Source organism: Pleurodeles waltl, chromosome 9, assembly GCF_031143425.1.
Source record: "Pleurodeles waltl isolate 20211129_DDA chromosome 9, aPleWal1.hap1.20221129, whole genome shotgun sequence".
Classification (NCBI taxonomy): domain Eukaryota; kingdom Metazoa; phylum Chordata; class Amphibia; order Caudata; family Salamandridae; genus Pleurodeles; species Pleurodeles waltl.
The window spans coordinates 513328836-513351193 of NC_090448.1; the positions used below are offsets into that span (position 1 = coordinate 513328836).

The window sequence follows — 22358 nt, forward strand, 5'->3', positions numbered from 1 at the left end:
TACCTCACCAGAAACACAATAGTAAGAGGTGATTTATGGCAGTCGCTTACGCATGGACTCAAAGTAAGATATCTCAGGGTATGTCGTGGTTAAACGGAGATTACCCTTTTCTCACAGATATATTATGTCTCATACAAACACAGGCAATGACACAGATGCAGTAAAGTTATAATAGTTTTTTATTTAACATAACTGCAATTTGCGATAAGTTGCATGGACTGCAATGATTAGGATAATGAATATAGCAAGTAACAGTATTGTGAAGAAGAGAGTCGTTGTTATGAAGACCCCCACCATTTTGCAATACATGAAAAAGATATATAAGATGGAATATGCCCTATTACCCTCATGTGAATAGGCCTAACCTCCTACATTAAGAAGAGCTGGGTTCGCTAAACCTAATCTGCCAAAGTCGTGTCCATGAGAGGAGCCCCCAACCCTCATTACCTTGGAATGAGGTCTCTATCTCAGACTCTGTAGGGACACGAAGACTGGGTCAGCGTCAAGACGACAGCATCGGTATCAGCGATGGTGGCGATGCCCTCTGGTCGGAATCCCTCTGATTATCTGTCTAAAGTGTGATGTATTTATACAGATCTACAAGGTCCCCTGACGTAGGTGTATTCCAAAACAATAGGTAACAGGCATGCTTGGGACGGCAATTAATATCAACAATCCCTCGAAAGTATAGAGAGGGAAAATCCCTAAGTGTGAACACCTACTGTTTGTTTGTCTTTGGTGCTTGATCTTGACGCCTTGGCACGGTGACACTGATAATGTATCTCATAACAAGTGGCCTAACTATAAACAAGGCAGCCATCTTAGAGGAAATAAATAATTAAATGGGCTAAGACAGAGCAAGCTAAGTAGGTTAAAAGTCACCAGGTGACGGGGGCACGAGTCTACAAGCCAGCGGCTAAGCTAACTCCTGCTATCCCATTAAAACGAACTAGGATTCACTACAGTATAAATGGCTTACACCCAACTGGCAAATAATTTACTCACAAGTTTCTAGTAAACCGGTACTACATGTACCCAAAGCCTTTAAATTAAATGCAACTGGTGGACCAGCAGAACCTTTTGTGCCACCCATTTAAGTAGGCCTTTAAAACATGCCTCAAGCCTCCTATTGCAGCCTGTGTGCAGTTTTAAACTTACAATTCAACTTTGCTAAATTAACTTTTTGCCAGGCTTCAACCTTCCTTTTTAATAAAGCTGCCCCTAAGGTAGGCCTAAACAGCCTACGGGGCAGAGTGCATTTGATTTAAAAAGTAGGACATGTACTTTTAACTATTACATGTCCTGGTGGTGAGAAACCCACAAATGTGTTTTTCACTACTGTAAATACTACCTCTCCCATAAGATAGCATTGGGTTACCTTACTACATTTAATAATTGCTAACTATTGACTGGGAATGTTAGAAATCCCCTTTAATGGCAAAGTCAGATTTTAAGTCAATATTCTGAAAGTGCCACTTTTAGAAAGTTGATAGTTTACAAGACGGACAAACCAACAACACCTGGAACCAGGGGCAATAACATAAGTGCATAACAATGAATAACCACACTCCAGATAATTTCGGACTGTAATGAGTGTACTGAAACAAAGGCCTGAGAAAGTAGGGCTAAGGAATGACCACCTGTGAACTGCAATAGTCAGCTTCTATTGGGCTTCCGCATTAGTCAGAGTGCCGTGCAGAACTGAGAAAATCAGGATCGCATTACAATCAGAAATGATACTGAGTATGAGTAATCTATTCCTCCTTAACGCTCCCGGGAAATGGTAAAAGACTATGTCTATGTATGAAACTATATTTCCTACCAAGAATACTGAAATGTTTGAATGTCCATTCTGTTTGTAATCAACATTGGATTGTCTAAACTGATATTGACTGTGTGACCACTCGAACACCTAGCACGTATACGACCCCTCTATTGTGTAATGTGAATAGGTAACACATTTTTTTAAATAATAAGTGGGCCTACTGTTTTATTCATTACTACTGATTGATTCTTTTTCAGTCACTTTGGTTAACTAGCACTGATTTACTGATTGAGAATAACTGATTGTAATGTAACATGTTTGCTCTCTTTGGAATCATTATTATACACTTATACATTCAGAATTTCTGCAGTTTCTTCTTCTATTTGGTGCCTGCAGCCTATGTCCTGGGTTACACCACTGGTTGTAGTTGGCCTTTGTGTATTCCTCCCAGATAGGGAGAAAAAGGGGGACTGGTATTTCCAGGATGAGCTATTCTGCCAGGGTGGGAGGAGGTAGAGCTGTTCCCTGTCCCACATTTCAAGGGGGCTGCTATCAGCACACTTACAAAGAACTTGACACCAACGTATTGTCACCCAGGAAGGGGGTAATTTTCCAGGACAAGCTGTAGGAAGGCCTAGACTTCAAAGGCTGGCACCAGGTATATTGAACCCTCAGGCCAACTTTTCAGTTTACTCCTGGACCTTTGTGGACCCCCAGAAGGACTGCCTTGTACTTCAGAGGGCTGCTTTGATGACTGGGGCATGCTTTGTGCCTCAGAGGACTGTCCTGCAGCAACTAGAAGGACTGTTCTGCTGCTTGAAACCTGCATTGTACCCTCAGAACACTGCCCTACGTCTTGAGGCATGCCTTAACGCCTGACCCAAGGACTACCAGAGTGACACCAAGGGCTAGTTTGCTCTCCTCCAGTGTGAGCTACAAGGACATAAGCTCCAGAGACCTTCAACCCTGAATCTGCCTGGAGTGAGTCTTGACCCCTCTTTTGGTGTCCACCCAGTCTTGGGCCCCTGGAAGTAGTACTAAACGTGCTCCTTCAGTCACAAATCTGAAGCTTAGGACTTAGAAAACATTTCACCAAAAAGTGGCCTGAGGAACACCAGGACACTGGGATCTACCTGCTCAATGATCTGCCCAAAGTTGGTCTGATTTTGGGGTAGCTCTGCTACATTCTTCTCTGCAGTAGCAAATCCTTTTCAGTGGCTCCTCTCGGAAGGGGTATTCACCATGTGGAGCCCTCAGCAGCTGCACCCTGCAGCTTTTTCCCTCTAGATAGTTCAGACTTCCAAAAAAGTGACAAAGCCTGAACGTAGAAACCTTCAGCATGACTTTCAAAAGGAGCTCCCTAACGACGCCTCCTCGAACACCACCAGCTGCTTTGCCCCACTGAAAATGTACCTTTGCAAGAACTTTTCTTTTAAATTTGTTCAAAGTCTGAAGATAAGCCAAGACCAGGCCCAATCCGCCTTGAGTATCTGACCTGTGCTCCATAACGGTCAGCCTTCACGCTTGACTTTGCCATGGGTATTGCGTGACCAGGTACCTGCCATTGATGCTTTTTTCTTTTTGACACAATTTTTCACATTAAATGTTAAGAATTCAACACTTTGGTTCTACTGATTGGAATTAAGTCGTTTTGGTGTCATTTTATTTATTAATGTGTTCTCTAATTTTCTAAATTGGTGTGGAATTTTTCTTGTGTTGTGTTTTCACTTTATTAGTTTGTGTGCTGCATAAATACTTAACAGTGCTTCTAAGTTAAGCCTGACTGCTTTTGTGGCAAGCTACCAAAGTGTTAAGTACAGGTTAATTTAGTGACTTGTGGTTCAGTCTGACAAGGATTCTGGTTTTTGCTTGAGAAGTGTTTTCCCCTTCTCACAACCAAAAACCCAATTTCTTACAGTATGTAGTGCAGTAGTGCATATTACCATGTCAAACACTGCACCAAAGACATACTGTGGGTTGCACCAGGTTTTCACCAGCAAACACTTATTTCCCTGAGCTGTGTCTCAGTCCAACGTCCAGATAGCCTTGTTAATACACTGATTACTTCTGTAAATTTTAATAAATAGCTTTGCACCCTACGCCACAATGAATATGGATATCAAAAGCATGAACAAAACACGAATGCACGTTAAAGAAGTGATGCAGGAAACTCCTGCGCAATGTAAAGACCACACATTTTTTCATTCATTCTTGCTGTCACCCATATAGTTAGATGCTTTGCTACTCTGACAGTGACTTAGAGTGACTGCAGTTCAAAGGAATCATTTTCTCCAAGACATGTTTTTGATTCTGGTATGGGGCAAACTGGATTTATCTGTTCAAATGCTCCCGCTGATACAAAAGAAAGGAGACATGATTAGAAAGGCTTGGTAGAAACAGTAGTCTCGGGGTTATCCTCCTTGATGTATTCTCCACAAGGATATTACTTAGTATTGTGAGGGAGCTTTGTAGAGCATTAAATAATACGATTAACTAATATTTATGAACCTAAGGAAAGGCTAGTGATCCAAGAAACAAGGAGGAGAACAGGAAAACTGCTTCCGCCGCCCAAGTTGTGACTCCCAGTTAAACTAAAACAACAACCGGTGTTGTTAGGTTTTCCATGTACAACACAGATCAAATGCATAGAATACATTTAAGTTGGTAGCCATTTCACAACAAGTAAAGGGCGTCTGAACAATGAGAAGTGTCCCAGCAGGTAAAAGGTTAAGAGAACCCTGCTCAGTTAAGAAATGTTGAATGGATGACCCCACATGAATAGCAACTAAAACATAGCAGCAGTAGTCAAGCAGTGTGAACAATAAGAAAAAAGAAGACAATATAAGAAACCTTCCCCATTGGAAAAGGTTAATGAATGACGTCCCCACTATATGAATAGTAACAATAAAATAGAGGAAACATAAGAAAACAAAGCATATCAGCCAGAGGATAATAGACAAGAATCCAAAGGAATTTCACAAGTAAGCTTTTGTGATTTCCCTTAATGTTAGGGATTTATATGAATCACATAGTGTAAATAAAGGGATACGCTAGAAGCCAAGCTGAAGTACTGACATGGTACACTCAAGATTAAATACAGAAATTAAACTGAAGAGGCTAAGTAGGTAATCCTATCAGTGAAAGGCATTTAACAGAATCACCTAATATGAGGGGTATATATTGGTGATACACATTATGGTAATCAGGGAGATTGTGGTATCTCTGATGGTTCGATTACGGACATCATATAAGAGAAAACTATATATAATAGTAGAACATTTGTTCTAATATTTGCTTGAGTTATGCGCACATCCTAATAAGGAGAAAAATGAAATTCAACCGAATGTTTGAGATATTGGCAGCTCTTCTGTGTTTTTGTGAGTAGAGAGAGAGAGAGAGAGAGAGAGGTGGAGTAGGGTAGGAGAAAGGAAGAAGGAGGGCAGAAATGTGCTTAGTGTCCACCATATACCTGCTCATACCTACCTAGCACAACGACTCTGGCCAACATCGTACTGCAATATTTTTAAGAAGACATTTTAACCTGCATGGGGCCCACAGAGGTGAAAGAGCAAAGTGGTGACATGATCCGCAACTTCAAAACAATGTGGAGGAGTTTATTGGTTTGTAGCACTGCACCTGATGTATAACACTGTAAGTAACAATGTGTCGGATTTGTATTTTATATTAGATATTAGAAAAGCAAATTATGTTCCTGCAGTATGTAACCCATCACACTCCCTCCAAAATATAAAAAGGCCTGCTTGGACTCCAAAACTGGAAGGTAAGGCAAGCATGGGGGGCGGGGGAGGTTGATTTGGGGGATGAGAGCCACAAATGTTCCACCTGACTTGGTGAAACCTAAGTCACGCAGGTATCGCAAATATGCACGGGAAATCACACATGTTCTCACTCAGAAAAATATTAAAATGTCTTTAAGACTCCAAGCCTGTTTCAGAGGCAGAATAAGGACTCTGTATAGGAAGTCAGGAGCAAGACCTCTTGAAACGGTCAGACACTGGCGATTCTGGTTTCAAACTGATAGGCTATTTAGCAGTTTCAATCTGATTTTCTTGGAAAACTGAAAATCCTAATATACGAAGAGTCGATCCAACAGTCTAATGTATTTTTATGCCAAATATAAAAACTGAGTAAGTGTCATATATCCAAAGAACAGCAATACCTTCCTACAGCAGTAGTTGGGGATGGAAAGAAAGGGCTGGAAAGAAAGGGCACAGAGCAATGTGTAAATTGAGATAAAAGCCAAAAGGAACCCTCAGAACTTAAAATGTGCACAAAGCACAACTCTTTGTCCACCAAAGCAAAAGGTATGTTTTCTTCATGGTAAAAACAGAATCCTCTACATCCATCTTGATGGCATGGTGGCTAATAATTAGTGGGATTCTAAAGGAGACATCATCAGTAACTGTACACTTCCCATAAAACTAATTGACTATGCATTAAGAAAAAGCGCTGTAGCAGAGATATGTCATAATATACAAAAACCTGTACGTACTTTAATTAAGTATAAGGAAGTAGCTGGTGGAATTGAAATGAGAATGATTGAAGACTCTGCTTTGAAGATCACACAGGAAAGTTTCTATTTTGCTTTGTAAACTGTAGTTCTTTAAGATGGTCGATCTTGTTCTACCACTGTGGTGGAACCAGCTCATCAGGTCAGGCTTAGGAGTCAAGACTGTCAAATTAAGTGATGTAGAGTCATGTTGTAATACTTGTCCTTGCTTCTAACAAAGAAGGAGCAGATGCAGCTCAGAGGCACCTCGAGGTCAGCAAGAGGAAGATCCAGAATATATCAGTGCACTAGCATTGTCTTGACTACGCCAAAGCTATTAAAAATATATGCATGCTTCTGTTTTGATTCTGCTTATTACACTGGGGGTTGAGTGGAAATGTGAGAAGGCATACATGAAATTCTATAGCAGTTAATGGAGAGTAATTCCACGCTCGTCCCTGGTGGCCAGTGCCTGCTCGTAAAGAAACAACAATTCTTCTTCCAATGTGGGAAAACATTCGGTCTTTGGAGAGGGACATAGCTCCCATTCATTGAAAGATCCCAGCTAAAATCTTTTATATTCACAGGATATTTATATTCACATGAGCATTTTGCTCCCAGGCTCTTGTTTAGGCAATGGCCCTGCTCCATACTTTCAAGTCCTTCCGAAGAGTACTGGGGATCTCCCCCCCCGTGTCTGATCATGCAGAATATGGACTTCATATTGTCCACATTTATTAGGCCTTTTGGCGGCTTTCGATTTGGGCAAGACATTCCTGGAGCCGCAGATGGTTTGCACTTAGGCTGTGCACAGTCATTGCAAGCATCTTTATCATGTAATTATAGGCTTTTAGATGACATTTCTTGAATGTGCCCCTCACCTCACCACCACCAGCCTGTCATGGAAGAATTGACAGTTATCATAAGTTACCCTGCTGGTTCCATTGATAGAAGTCCTCTATTTCCAAAATGGTAAATTGTGGCTCATCGGGTCCCGGATTGCGCCAAATTTGATCGTAAATGTTAGGATGATTTAGGCGCAACTTTCCTGCTTTAGTGTGAACATCCAAGTTGTCACAAAGAGGCAGAAAATACTTGAATGGGTGGTTCCTTTAGACTACTATATATATTCCCTTAGATTATTCATTTCAGTTTAGCTAATCGTCCAGGTTAATCGTTCCTTAGATTAATCGAGCATTCCATTAGATTAGTAAATCATTGTGCCCTTGGGGAACGCAATTTATTAATAATCTGGGTGAGCTGCATGAGGAGCAGACAAACCAACCAGAGTGAAAGCGATCTTTAAAGGATAAACACTTCTTGAAGGAGACTGACAGAGACTGGTTCATATAGTGGCTGATACAGCATACGACAAAATAACATACATTTCTTTGTTTAAGTAGTGATTTATTCGTAGTTTCATAAAATACTGCGGGTTGAAGAGCAACCTGTTAGGTCGAAAATACCCGTCAGGGTCACAGACAGTCATGAACAGGCGTGCAAGTCCAAAATAATGACGTTGTCAAGAGGAGAGTTAATCTTTGTTTATCAAGTCTAGCTCTTTATCAAGACACTAAAAGGTACTTCATCCAATAGCACTTTACAAGGTAACTGTTTACGTTCACTTGCTGCGCCAACAAATATCAGTTCTCAGGATACTTAAATACCGATGGTTATTACAACCTCCTGGTTTAGTATTACAGTGTCAACCATTGGCCTTTCTTGATTCAAACTACTGAGTACACTCAGGGTTGATTGTCGTCATGCCCTTCATCAGTTTAATGTTCAGTCACTGACCACTTCCAGTGGTAAAACCAAATTCAACAGCATTTTTTGATTACTTGTGGACAATAGCATCTTTTCTGCATTCCTAGTCGTTCTCTAAAATACCTTACAAAGTTCATATAATATTTTATAATGATTTATAGCTGTACTCCCATCATTTTAACACCTGCACATAAATCTTTGTGAAAATACACAGTACTAGATAACATTACTCATTTTGTTTAGTTAGCAGATTCAGCTTATTCTACTAGCTGTTCTCAAGAATACGTTCAAATCCAAAAATTGTAAAAGGTTGTTACCTCATCAAAGCAAGAAACAAGATATTTTTTTCTGACCCACTGGTGTTTTACATGCACATTTACTAGTATTTATGAGAACGTCCTCCGTTGTGTATTGTTAACACACATTCTAATGGCCATACAATGCTGGTTTCCCAGTTCGCTGGTAAAGGTTAACAAGATAATAAATCATACCTCTAACACATCAGATGTTATCAGCTCGGACACTCTGTCTTTCGACTCTTTAAATTCTTCTTTACCTGGCTCCTTAACTAGCTTTCTGTTCGCCCGGTATGTCAGCTGCAACATACGAAAAAAGCCGATAAATATTTGGGGAGGAAAACAAGGACTGTAATTTCCCAACTAGAGGTGTAAAACAGTTTTCATTAGCACATCACAAATTATATTGTACAGGATTAAGATAGACCGCAACTCCCCTTGAAACTGAAACTTATGAAGACCAAATACCTAAACATAACGCACATCAATTAAAGTACTTCTACATGTAAAAATTGCTACAATGGTGTACAAAATTACTAAATATCAATACGATGCAAAAACTGCATGATTAAAACCTTTTTTTTATATTTATTATTTTTCCCTACACATCCCACGTTCTTTGCTCCAGTCCATGAAAGCACTGCCACCTCTACATTTGGAAACTTTTCCATTTCTTAAACATTATTCTGGGCCACTTAAAGAACAAGCTACTTACCTTCGGTAATGCCTCAGCTGATCGAGACAGTATCTTGTTGCAGAACCCTTACGTTTAAATTTCCCCCAGGTGTCAGACTGGATCCCAAGATTTTTTGTGAGCAGAATCCCTGTGAGTTGTTAGGTGGCTTCAATCGGCTCTTTGCCCGTTGTCGACATAGTCTGTGCCGGATATGACATTGCGGTTCCTATATAGGTGCCACCTGGTGCACTGACATCAGTTCTTTTGCTTCCGCACCAGCTAGCACTGATCTGGAGAGAGCTACCACTCATATATATTTGACTGTTTTGTTTTTTTTAAAGGCTTTTTGCTGATATTTTTTCGAGTTTTCAAATCCTGGTGCATAGAAGATGTCATTGAAGAAGACCTGGCTCAAGCACTGCGGTTCTTGCTATAGGGCTATGTCTGTTACGATCAGTACCTTGTGTGTCTTTGGTGCCTAGAGGGTGACCACGACCCAAAGTCATGCTCCGAGTGCTGGCCCATGCATCTAAAGGCTTTGAGGGAGCAGTCCCTGAAGTTGATTGTGGACTGATGCCTAACTCAGCTCATGTTGAATTCTTGGTCTAGGGGAAGGTCTTGGGATTGGCACGGAGTGCTTCATTGTCGTCCCCCCACTCTGAGTCCTCGGAGCGATTGGCTAAGTTGAGGCACAGGAAAATATCTAAGAAGTCGAAGTGTTCTTCAACATCTCCTTGTTCGCCGGCTGATGAGATGAAGGAGTATCAAAGTTCTAGGCCTTGGTCTGCAGAGCCTGTACCTGGGCAGACTCCGCGCCTTCCCAAGTTAATGGTAGGCGGAGTGACCATTGCCCAACTTAGAACTTTGAGGCCATGCGCCTAATTTTTGGGCAGTCTGACACTGTTATCTTGATCACTTTGCTAGTGATATGAGGGGTGGCAATCGAGAACTGGCACAGAGACGGTGTGAGGCACTATGGATTATGAAGTCGCAAGCTGTGGATCAGGGATCAAATGTTGATCATGAACTGCAATTTGTTTAGGTAATTGAGAATTGTAATGGCAGATGACACTGTGCATAAACTGGTGGCGGATGTTGATCTGCTGACCTATCCGCTGTGTTGAATGTGATGAACTGCTACTATGGTGAGTATTGTATACTTTGGTATATAATTATTTTACAATGAATAGCCTTCCTCCAGTAGAACTTTGGGATAACCAAATTAGGGTTCTCTGAGATGGCTTACAATTCGAGATATAGGGAGAATGGACTTAGTAGTGTGGAAGTTGTATGGAGTTTCTTCTGGTTGATGGATACATCGCTTTGGACAAAGAGAGCATTGCACTGGTGGTCATGGAATACTCATCGCATTTTATTCTCGGTGGTGAAGTTGCATATACCATCTTCTATTGACAAGATGAATATGGTTGAGGTGTACTTGAATATCATCTATACATGGTGATTCTTATAATAATGAGTGTTGAGTGTTGATATATTGGTTTGATTTACAGCTGAGTGGACACTGAATATTATTTATGCATGTCAGATCTTATGATGATAAACAAGGCTATATTAATATGTTTTGGAGCTAAAATATGGAAACTTACTCTGGTGGCAAGATGCCATACGAAAAGTAGATCAAGATGGCGGCCACGTAGTATTGATGGGATGGGACACTAGCGGAGCGTTGTCTTACTATAGGACTGGTAATACAATGTATGGCTTGGTCGTCCGTTTTATATTTTGATTGTGGATGATGAGTGGTGAAGTAAAATTTTGGATATGAGCACTTTAACACTTTAGGAGATCGATGGAGTTGTCACTCTAAACCTGCATATGTATTTTAGACATGTTACTTGTGGGGGTCCTGTTTTCTATGGCTGTCACGTTCTGGTGGAATTAATTAGTGTGATCTTATGAATGGAGCCATTATCAGATGTTGGAGATTTCAAGGGGAGATTAGATAATGAGATCACAAAGAAATGATGATATTTGGTTGATGGGGGCTGGGGGCTGTTTTTCCCGTCATGGTTGAATCTTATGAAATGTGATTACGATTTGGGTAGTCTAAGATGGCCATCAAGGTATGGTAGTGTGTGATGTAACTAACATGAGAATTGTGGCATATACGAGGGAGTCAGGATGGCGCTGGACCACAACGCCGATCACAAGTGAACAAGGATCTCTCTCCTGCCATCATGCAGAACTGTAAGTAGGAAATTTTGTTGTGCGCTGATTTTATGGAATGGGAGTATAGTATAAAAGGCTCACTGAATTGTGTGAATGGGCCCATAATACTGGGTATGTATGGGTTGGACTTCTTTTACCTGTCCAGTACAGAGTATGGGTCTCCGTTTTGTGAATACATTCCCGGATACAACCTTGAGGTAAATCTTTATTGTTATGTCTGGTGATCGATGAGGGACCCTTGGGAATTATAAGAGGAGATGGTCGTGTAATGATGGTCCACATTTGAGTAGACAATGTAGTTGATAATAGACATATGAAATGTGATTGTTCTGACAGGTTCAGATGGGAGACCTAGCCATATACTCTATATGGTGAACAATGACATATACAGGTGCTTTGGAATTTACAATTAAGGGATAAGGTCAGATGGTTAGTTGACGGATATGATGTCTGCATGGTTTTTAACTATCTGGTATGATGATTAATTATGACATATCCTTAGTTCCAGATATTATGTGGCAATAAAGATACCTTTTTGTACTTTTGAAGTTCAACTTGATTGATTATACATGCCGGTTGATAATGTTGGTGTGTGGTTTACTGATCTGGCACATGTGGATGGGGATGCACTTTGAAATCTGTCACCAGGTGTTTTTTAATGAAGGGTTTGCCATTATGTTGTGGATTTAGAGTTATTTGACACACAACACATGGGGAGGATCAGAAATATGAAGGCACAGTGAAGTGCTTGGAGTCCTATGAATTGTATTTATGTAGTCAATTGTAATTATTGGTCTTTGTACCTCTTTGCTGGTGAGTGGTGGCACCATCAGCATTCATTTATGTAATAAGTGGTTTGTAATATATTTGTTCAGAGCTCTGATGAAGTCGGAGACCAATCAGCAATTACGAGGAAAACCTGTTGGCTATGTTGAATTCAAGAATGCATGCTGTATTCACATCAAGAACAGGATTTGTACAGAATGTTTTACTCATGGACCATGAGGAGCCTGTGCATTAAATAAAAATGAACTTGCAAAAAACCTTGTTGGATTGGATATATTTCACTTATATGTGGAGTGCTCACGCCAATTCAAAATATAAGGTATTCCTGTATTTTACTTGTGTCAGAATTATGGATCTGCTAAAAAAAAAAGAAAAAAAAAAAAACTCACCTGGCTGTGAAGGTACACAATACTGTTTCTGTTGACATAAATTGAAAGTTACAAGACCTTCTTTCACTGAGGGACAGCCTCTGACCAACATAAGAAATTGATTTCTTTAATGCAAGCGTGGTGGAACGGTGAGGAATGCAATTATTAGTGGTGTAGGTAATGAAAAAAGTACTGTCAGACAGAATGGCTGAGCTAACTAAGAGTATCTGTCTGTGCAATTTAGACAATCTTACTGACCCTCTCCTCGAACTCTAACTAAAGACTTCTGTTGAGAGCAGAGCTCGTCTATATAGGTGATGATAGAGTGGATACCCAGCATGGAACTTTGGGGTCACTCCAAAACCAATAATAAAGTTTGTTGCCTTTCTTCCTAGGAGGAAAGAAACCATAATGTAGACGGTCATAATAAATCAGCCACAGCTCCCAAGCTTTCCAAGAAGCAAGTGGTAATTAGTTGTAAATAAAAACAGCTGACGGTGTAAAATGACGACTGCAACTGCCTTTGGGGTCTAGCCAAAGAAACTACTACCTTATGTTAAGCTTAACAGTCTCCCATTTTATGCTCAAACAAAAACCCAGTTAATAGGCAATTCAACACACTATATTTTTCAAGGAACATCTGAAATTGTTCATACAAACTGGATAAATAACACTGATGATTCTAGTCGTTCTGTAATTAGAGATGTGTCACAAAGTTGTGGTAAAGAACCCAGATAACAATTATAATTAGCAAAACATGTCGAGGTAAGCCTACAATGGGAAAGTACAGGTTGATTATTCTTAATACTTTATCTACTTTCCATGACAATACGTTCTTCGTGTATATTGTGATGTCGATATAATTGTCGAAATTTAATCTGTGATATTATGGGAAGTACAACATAGAGTATGACTTGGAACGGGGACACAGGTTTTTTCATTAGTAAAGTTACACCTCCGTGTTCAAAAACCATAGAAAAGATATCCATTTCAACAGAGGGGTTGGTGGTTGCATGATTCGACAGGTTCACTGTAGCAATGAAGCATGAGCCAAGGAGGGAGGTCAACCTTCTTAACTAAAAGGGATTTAGAGGCGTTTGATTATTTTTGCAAAGAAATTAATAGGCTAAAGATTTAAGGGCAGTCTGATCATTAATACCAGACAACAGACAACCCACAACCCTGCTGCTTCTTTGCCACCAAACATTCACTCTCCCTGCACATTAGTGACATTTGCCTATCAAGTCCACTCAACATACAAGAATCAATCTTTTACTTAATGTGTATAAACTAAGTATGGCCATTACTACCATGCTAATGCTGAGAAAAACCTTAAAATAAAGCCAACGCATTGCCTTGGCATGACCTTCTCCAACATTTGTAAACGTTACTACTATTAGTGCGCTTGCTATCAGCAAGCGATTGCTTCTTAATTTAATTTAAAATCCTTATCCTTTGGGGGCCTAGCTTTTAACTTAAAAAAAAAAAAAGCAGAAAAACGTGGACAATTACTTACTGTTTTTGGCATCGCAGTGTAGTGAAATGCTTTGTGGACTCTTAGGTTCCTGAGTATATAAGCAGCATCAAAATGCTGAGCACTAATCAGCTCCCCTTGAAACTTCAGGACTTCATTCCAATCTTTTAGAGCTATTCTGATCTGTAAAAAACAAAAGACACTCTCAAATGACACAGCAGAGTCACTTGCAGGAAGACTGGTCAATAATGCTTTAGAAATATTAAATCAGTTGAGCACAATCTATTGGTACATTGATGGGCTTTGTTAGAGCTTACCACATATGCCTAGTTCAACTGTTGACACCTTGTGGGTGGCCCAAGTAAAATTTCAATATATCTTTAGTTAAACATGGAGCTGGTCAGGAAGACTAGACAATTATTCAATTAAGTATTCCTAACATTCATTACACTGAGTCCCCTTCTTCTTAATCACACTCTTTACTATCCGAAAGTAGAATACAGTGCTTCATTGTAGCAACTGGTTCCTGATGTGGCCCACCAGCACTCCTTTTTGGTGACGGGGATTCTTTTTCAGTCATCAGACTCAGACCAAAAGAAAGAAATGCAGAAATGGGCAGGAAGGAGGAAGAAAATGACTGGAAAACATTGAAAAAGAGGGCGGAAAAGCAGCCTGCAAGAGTGAAATAAAGGGGGAGGGTGTGAAGGGTGGTGAATGAAAAAGGGATGAGATGGAATCAAGATTAGACATCCTTGGTATACGGCAACCCAGACATTGAGCAGTGCCACCTGTAGACTTCTTAAAAAAAAAAAAAAAAAAAAACTTTGGGCACCAGCACTTATTAGTTTACAAATTAGACACTGGGAGTATACATACACTCGACAGGTAGTCAGATTTTAAATGGGAGATTTCTATCCATGACCTGGGTATGCTGATATCAGTCCCTTCACACGAGCGTCAGATAGTGAAGGCAGAGACAACACAAGGGGGTAGGAGGAAGGGAATGCAAGGCTTCTGATGGGGAATTGTGGATCTCTGTGATGAAGGAGCAGTAATTAATCAAAGCAGCACCACCTCAACCCAACATAGATCTTACTGTATGATGAAAATAATTAAGGGCCTGATTACAACCTTTGGGAATGGGATACTGCCCATTACAAGTTCCATTATATCCTATGGAACTTGTATAATGGCAGACAGGATATCTGTCACATTTGTTAGGTCGTAATCAGGCCCTAAGTGTTTAGTTATAGCACCTGAAACTGAATACGTGCCTAGAGCACAATCATGTAGCACACAGGAGGGTAAGGAATAAAAACATATATGAAAGAGGATTTAAATCAGAAGAGCAACAGTCCACAAGTTCCAACCACAGCCCCAACTACAAACACTGACATGAAAGGAGTGTAAAGGGGAATAATCCCGTGGGACCATAACAACGGCCTGCCCAAATTGGAAAGTATAAAACCCAAACTAGGCACAAGCAAATCGTGTAGAGAAAATATGTCAACTTCTTACATAAAGAAAGAAGGCTCAACCTTACAGGCATCTGGTTGAAACCTCTGGGAACTTGTTGATAAAGGAGATTAAAAAATAAATTGCATGTCTACTCAGCAGGTGAAGAATAGAGACTGGCATGCCAACAGGAAAACACATGAGAATGTTGGGCCTTACAAGAATGTAAAAAAAAAAAACACAACCAGACGTTTGAGGAGCAATGACAACTAATCTCAAAAGATATCTAATCAAAAGTTTGCAACTCAGCCAAAGCCTACCAATTACTGACCTTGCGGAAATCAGAATAAGGCCAAGCAGAGATATGAACATAGATTCTACCTCTGCAGTATGAAACTTCCCTGAAAACAGTGAGGCCAAACGGAGATATGGGCAGCACAGCCATGTTTCTGAAGTAGGCAATTACCCTGTCAACGGTAAGCATGTAGACATAAGCAGAGAGGCCTTCACTGACAAAGGTGAAGTCAAGCAGAAATGTCGGCAGAGAGCCACTATCTTTTTGGAAGATAAGCCCCAAGACAATAGTGGGGCTAAGCCGAGATGTGTGCAGGAAGGCCATGTCTTTGCAATCTGCAACTCCCATAACACAGTTATCCAACACTTCATTAGAGTATGGCTGAATTTATGGACAAAAAGCAATTCACTGTACACGGCATGGCCTTGTTCAACTGCCTACCCTCTTTTTATCACTTAGGACGACTGATTTAAGTGCCTATATGATATGATTACCCTGATTGAGTTTCAAATTTTGAAGTGAAGATTCACAAGGATGTCATGATGCTGATTTTTTGACAGTCCATTAACCTACTAGCCAACCAACTGCAAACCAGTTATGTTATGTTAAGAGCACAGAAAATCCCATCAGAATAGTAACATTTTAAAACATTAAATGCTACACTTTTACAGCCTTGTTACCATAAACGTATTTTATTAAGTATTCTTCAAACCTTTAAGTTACATATTTTTCATTGATCTCATTTTGTAGAAGGCAGATGTTTTATATTTTGGGCAGATATCACATGAAAAGTGAGAGCAAAAAAGCAACATGCAAAAGGGGATGTACTAAAAGGATCACCGGAGATTATGTGCTGCATTGTCTTTGGCAGTGTAGTTTAATGCTTACATGTGAAAGTTAACTCGCTTCAGCAATTGCTATTGTTTACCTATCAGGATATATGGGTTAAATGCCTATTACATATACCTAGTACTGTTATATATTAACTTCTGAAGGAAAAATGGATATAGCTTTGTTCTACATGAGGGATTATGGGTGTTCCATTGCCACCAAATCTATTTAGGAATGTTTTAGTATTGTTTAAGGTAGGGAATGGAGATAGGGATTTCCTACATTAGGGATGATGAGCATTAAATAACTATTACATATACCTGGTACTGTTATTTAGTAAATGTTGTCGGAAAAAGGGAAAAGCTGTGTTCCACATGGGGAGTTATCGGGGAGTTATTGGGGTTACGTGGTAACTGAATATATTTGGGATTGTATTAGGATTGTTCCAGGCAGTGGGGATTTTCTACATTGAGGATGATGGATGTAAAACAGTGTTTACATATACCTGCCACTGTATTTTCTTGAGTACTGTATGGAACTGGTAATAGCAATAAGAATTTCTACATGGGGATTGTGTTAAATGCCTGTAACATATACCTGCTACTGTAGTGTAGTGTAGTGTGGTGTGTTGAGGAAATGGGCATAAATATTTTTAAAATGGGGATGAAGGGGGTTAAATGGATGGTACATATACTTGGTATTGTTATTTAGTAAGTGTTGAAGGCGGTAAATGGGCATCGATGTGTTCTGCACGGGGGATTATTGGCATTACATGGCCACTGAATATTTCTGGAAATATATTAGGATTGGTCAAGGTAGGAAATAGGGACAGGGATTTTCTACATCAGGAGTGATGGGCATTAAATAGCCTTTACATATACCTACCACTGTATTTTCATGATTACTCTGAGGACATGGTAATAGCTACTTTACTCATAGGCTATTATGGGCTTTAACAGCTGTTAAGCACATGTTCCCCTATATTATAATGGTCTTGTTAGGAAAATAAAAATAGATAATGTTTAAATGGTAGATTATGGGAGCAATTGGCTACTACATACCCTGGGCATGGTATTTTACGTAGCCCTCTTGGAATAATGACCATTATGATTTCTGCATAGGGATGTTAAATGGCTGTGATATACACCTGCTACTGTGGTGTAGTCACGTGTGTTGAGGAAACGGTCATAAATAATTTTTAAATGGCCGGTACATATACCTTATACGTTTACTTAGTAAACGTTGAAGGTAAATGGGCACAGCTGTGTTCCACATGGCGGAATATGGATGTTATATGGCCATTAAATGTATTTGGGACTCTATTAGGATTATCCCAGGTAGGAAAGGGGAATACAAATGATCTAAATCTGGGATGATAGGAGTTAAGTGGCTTTTACTTATACCTGCCACTGTATTTTCAGGAATACAGCAAGGAAATAGCTATTTTACTCACTGGGGATTATGGGCTTTAAACAGCTGTTGAGTACATTAACCTCTATATTGTAATGGTTGTGTTAGGAAAATTGGAATGGAAAATGTTTACAAGGGGATTATGGCGGGTAAAAGGCTGCTACTTATCGCATAGTGATTCCTTACATGACAGATGGCGAGCGTTAAATAGCCGTTAGATATATATCTGTCGCGATAGTGTTGTGATTCTTGTTTTCTATATGGGGGATGACAGGGGTTAAAAGATTATTGAATATATTTTCTCCTATATCCGAAAGGGTTCCTGTTAGAAAAATGGGAATGGATAATGTTTACATAGTGGATTATGTGTGGTAAATATCCGGTTCATATCTCAAGCACAATGTTTTATCTACTTGAAATAGTGAGCATAGTGATTTTCTACATGGGGGTAGGGGATGTTGTGTGTTAAATGGGTTGTGCACGTAACTGATACTGTATTTTATTGATTCATGGTTTGAAAATGGGCATACCTATTTTTTTTGCATGTGGCATTATGGGCATTAAATAACCATTGAATACTTGGAATTGTGGTGAGCATGTTTCTGGTAGGAAATGGGTATGATTTGTTTTAAATAGATATTACATCTCTCTGCAACTTCGTTTTTAGGATTTCTTCAAAAAATGGTAATACATATTTGCTGCACAGGGAGTATGAGTTTTAAATGTCTGAAAAATGCATTTGCCACTGTATTCTAATGGTTCCTTCTAGGACAATGGGAATTACACATTTTCACATGGAGGGATGATGGCTGGCAAGCTGTTGCAAATCCTGGACATAATATTTTACTTATTCCACTTGGGATAATTAGCATAGCCATATTCTACATGGAGAATGATACATGTTTAATGGCCTTGGGAATGGTGAGTGGGAAATGGCTGATACAGGCACCAGTCACTGTATTTTAGCAATTGCTGAAGGACAAATTGCATACCTCTGTGTTCTAAATAGGGCTGTGTGTGTAAAATGGTTGCTGGATATATTTTGGACTGCATTAGACTTGTTCCAGGTAAGAAATGGGGATATGGATTTTTTATTCACGTGGGAGTGGTGGGTGTTAAATGCTCGTACATATATTTGACACTGTACTAGCACGATTTCTGTAAGGAAATGGTAATAGCTATTTTATGTATGGGGATTAAGGGCTTTAAAGGGGTGAAACGACATCTGCCATAGTTTTCTAATGGTCTTTTAGGAAAGTGGAAATCTAATTTTTACATGGGGTGTGGTGGGTGGTAAACTGCTGTTACGTATATCTGGCACTGTATTTTATTAATGGCTAAAAGAAAATGGTCATATCTGTGTTCTACATGTGGGATTATGCTCAATAAATGGTCATTCAATATATTTGGGAGAACATTTGGCTTGTTCTAGGTAGGAAATGGTGGCAAAGAAGTTCTACATTAGGAAATTTGTGTTAAATAAATGGCTGCCATTTAAACCAGTCACTGTTTATAAATCCTTCATTACCTATAAAGACATGTCTTTATTCTTGCTCTGCCATCTGCTGGCTTTAAGAGGATACCGCACAAATGTTAAGTCCAGTACATGTGCCCTGCCTCAAAATGGCACTATATAAATCAGTACTGTATTACATGATTTAAGCCACTCCCAGTGACCTTCCAGGAACTTGATTCCCAGAAAGTTGCATCCCAAGAAATGACTTCCAGTGCATTCTTAGCCAGCTGAAAAAGGGATCTCATCTTATATCCAGGCTTCTGTTTCAAACTAAATTGCACTGAAATGTTGCTCTTTATTAACTTTAAAAATGACTAAACATTTTGAAAACAGATACAAAGTGAATTTAGCTATCAGCAGGTTACAGATATCATTGAAAATGTATCAAATTAAAGTATTTCTGATGAGCTCCTCATGTATGGTCCACTTGCGACTCTAAAGGAGTTGACGTTTATATCTTTGTCTCTTGATTGCCATCAGGAGACTGATTATTCAAGGGTTCAGTGTGCGTGGATTTCCAGAGGAAACAATCACCAGAGGAACTGTTTAGGGGAAGATTTCTAAAAGTCACATTTCTAAAATAGTAACGTTAAATGCCACATTACTAGTAAACAGGATTTATCATTACCATTCCAAAGATAGGAAACATGATGTAGCCACTACGTTCTAATCAGGAATTACTGTGTAAAAATATATTAAGGAATTCCCAAAGCTGGCCTATGAGAGGAATAGGCCTGACAGTAGTGAAAAACAACTTTGGGAGTACCAGGACATGTAAAACTTAAAAGTACATGTCCTGCCTTTTACTTACATAGCACTCTGCTCTATGGGCTACCTAGGGTCTACCTTAGGGGTGGACTTAAATATAGCAAAAGAGGAGTTTAAGGCTTGGCAAGGGGTTTTAAATGCCAAGTCTAAGAGGCAGTAAAACTGCACTGGGTGGCACAATTAGTGCTGCAGGCCCACTAGTAGGATTTGATTTACAGGCCCTGGGTATATGATATACCACTTTACAAGGGACCTACACGCAAATTAAATATGCCAATTGTGTATAAATCAATAGTACCATGTTTAGGGGAGAAGCACATGCATTTTAACACTGGTCAGCAGTGGTAAAGTGCTCAGAGGCTTAATTCAACAAAAAGATACAGAAAAAACAGGAGGTGAAATGAAGAGTCTGGGGGAACACAACCCTAATTATGCCAGGTCTAACAGTGGTGTAGTATTGCACTCTGCAGCAGGAAAGGAGGTAAAGCAGTGGTGAGAATAACACTTTGAGGTATCTCTTCATTCCCTTGTGTTCTGATTGCTTCAAGCTATATGCGTTCCAATATTACTTTTAATGATATTTTGCGTTTAAGGATTCTAATAGTAAAGAGAAAACATACATATCTTCGGTCAGAAAACAGATGTGGCCACCTCTCTTTTTTAACAAATGTTCTAGTTTATTAATAGTAATGCAATTCTGATTTCTTTACAACCATTTGGCATCTCTGCTATCATACAAACAAATATTGTAGTGAGGCCCTCTTGACCTAGGTTGGTTCCCTATTTTGGCTTAATTTTGTATTTTATACTTTTAGCAGTGACATTTTACACACATTGTTTGCATGATATTGTTCTAAGAAAATATTTTGGACGAGTTGCTTGTTTTAGTTAGTCTTTTCTCAACAAATATTCAGCACATTCTGTTCAAGGCTATGAACACAGTACACAATTTCCTGGTATTTGCGTTGCCCATTCGGAGACAGCTCCTAACATCTAGACATATCATTGCTTCAGAGCTGGGCCACTGACCTGGGAATAGTGCTGTGTTCAACATGCAGTATTGCTGGCGTTAATCTACCAGCATCCCAAAAAGATTGCTATTCATATTACAGACTGACTCCGGATGCTGTTCTCCAGGTATGGGGCTAAGGCGAACCACTTAGATCAGGCAAAGGTAGAGGGTACACCCACTATGCTATCAGTATAGGCTTAGGGTGGTGTAGGAATAACTAGAAATGATTTACCATGGTTGGTGGTCCGATTATTTCTTCTCTTTATCAAGTTCATAATGCTGACAGCATTTGCTTTGTTTCATCTGCCTAATTATCACAGCTCATTGTCTCTATGCAAAACTGATTGTTTCAATAAACGTACTGAAAATGTACATCGTATCCCTCTTGTATTTTCGCCTGGGCATGCATTAGTAATACAACCAAAGGGTAGGATCTGCTTCCATGACTGCCTTGGGAGTCAGTGTGTCATGTTTAGGTTTCCACAATCACCTTCCACCCCAGTAAGGTTAGGGGTATAGGTAAGGCACAGATAACATACCAGTAGTTGGGCCGGCAGCTTCTGATGGTGTGAACAGACTTAGTCCCTCACACTCTGATGTTCTGTAGACCGAAAACGCTGTTCTATTTTCTTAGTGGGAACCATATATAAAAAAACGAAATGCAATTAAAAATGAGTGGGCGCCTTCATTATTAAAATCATGTTCTCGGTATCACATAATTGTAAATGGAAATTATGAAAGTATAGAGGATATAAATATGAGTGGGTCCATTTTTTACATAACTTGCTACAGAAAATAAGATTCAGTAATAATAACAGAGTGCCTTCTACTCATACTGTATGAACATTTAAGTGAGCAAAATAAATTTAGCCTCATACTAAAGAAATAAACTTTTCTAAAGCACTATCATTTTTTAAACACGATTTCTTTAAAAGTTCTTTTCAAGTTATAGGGAGGAGCATACTACAAATACTGACCAGAATTATTGTGTTGCTATTGAACAAAAGCTAGGTGTGGCACTATACAGATGGACCAAAGAAGATTATAAAAATTATACATTATTTTAGTGATCATTTTGTTTATCATCGAACCCCACAAGAAAATACAGCTGTTTAGATCATTTGTCCCCTCCCTACTCCAAGAATGCAGACAAGAATGCCCTCAAACACCTAAGATTTATCCCAGAGTTCATAGAGAGGAACCTGCAGTAGAGGATGACGAAAGAGCAGCAGTACCTTG

At 39.5% G+C, this 22358-nt stretch overlaps 1 protein-coding gene across 1 annotated transcript in view; it reads right to left on the bottom strand.

Moving 5' to 3' along the window:
* The window catches only part of SNAPC1 (small nuclear RNA activating complex polypeptide 1), a 202768-nt gene that overhangs the window by 52866 nt on the left and 127544 nt on the right, over positions 1-22358 (bottom strand). The window contains exons 3-4 of the mRNA XM_069207392.1: positions 13875-14015; positions 8534-8638 (exon numbers count right to left, since the gene is read on the bottom strand). Of these exons, the coding sequence (XP_069063493.1) occupies positions 8534-8638; positions 13875-14015 (246 nt within the window). The remainder of the gene's footprint in view (positions 1-8533; positions 8639-13874; positions 14016-22358) is intronic.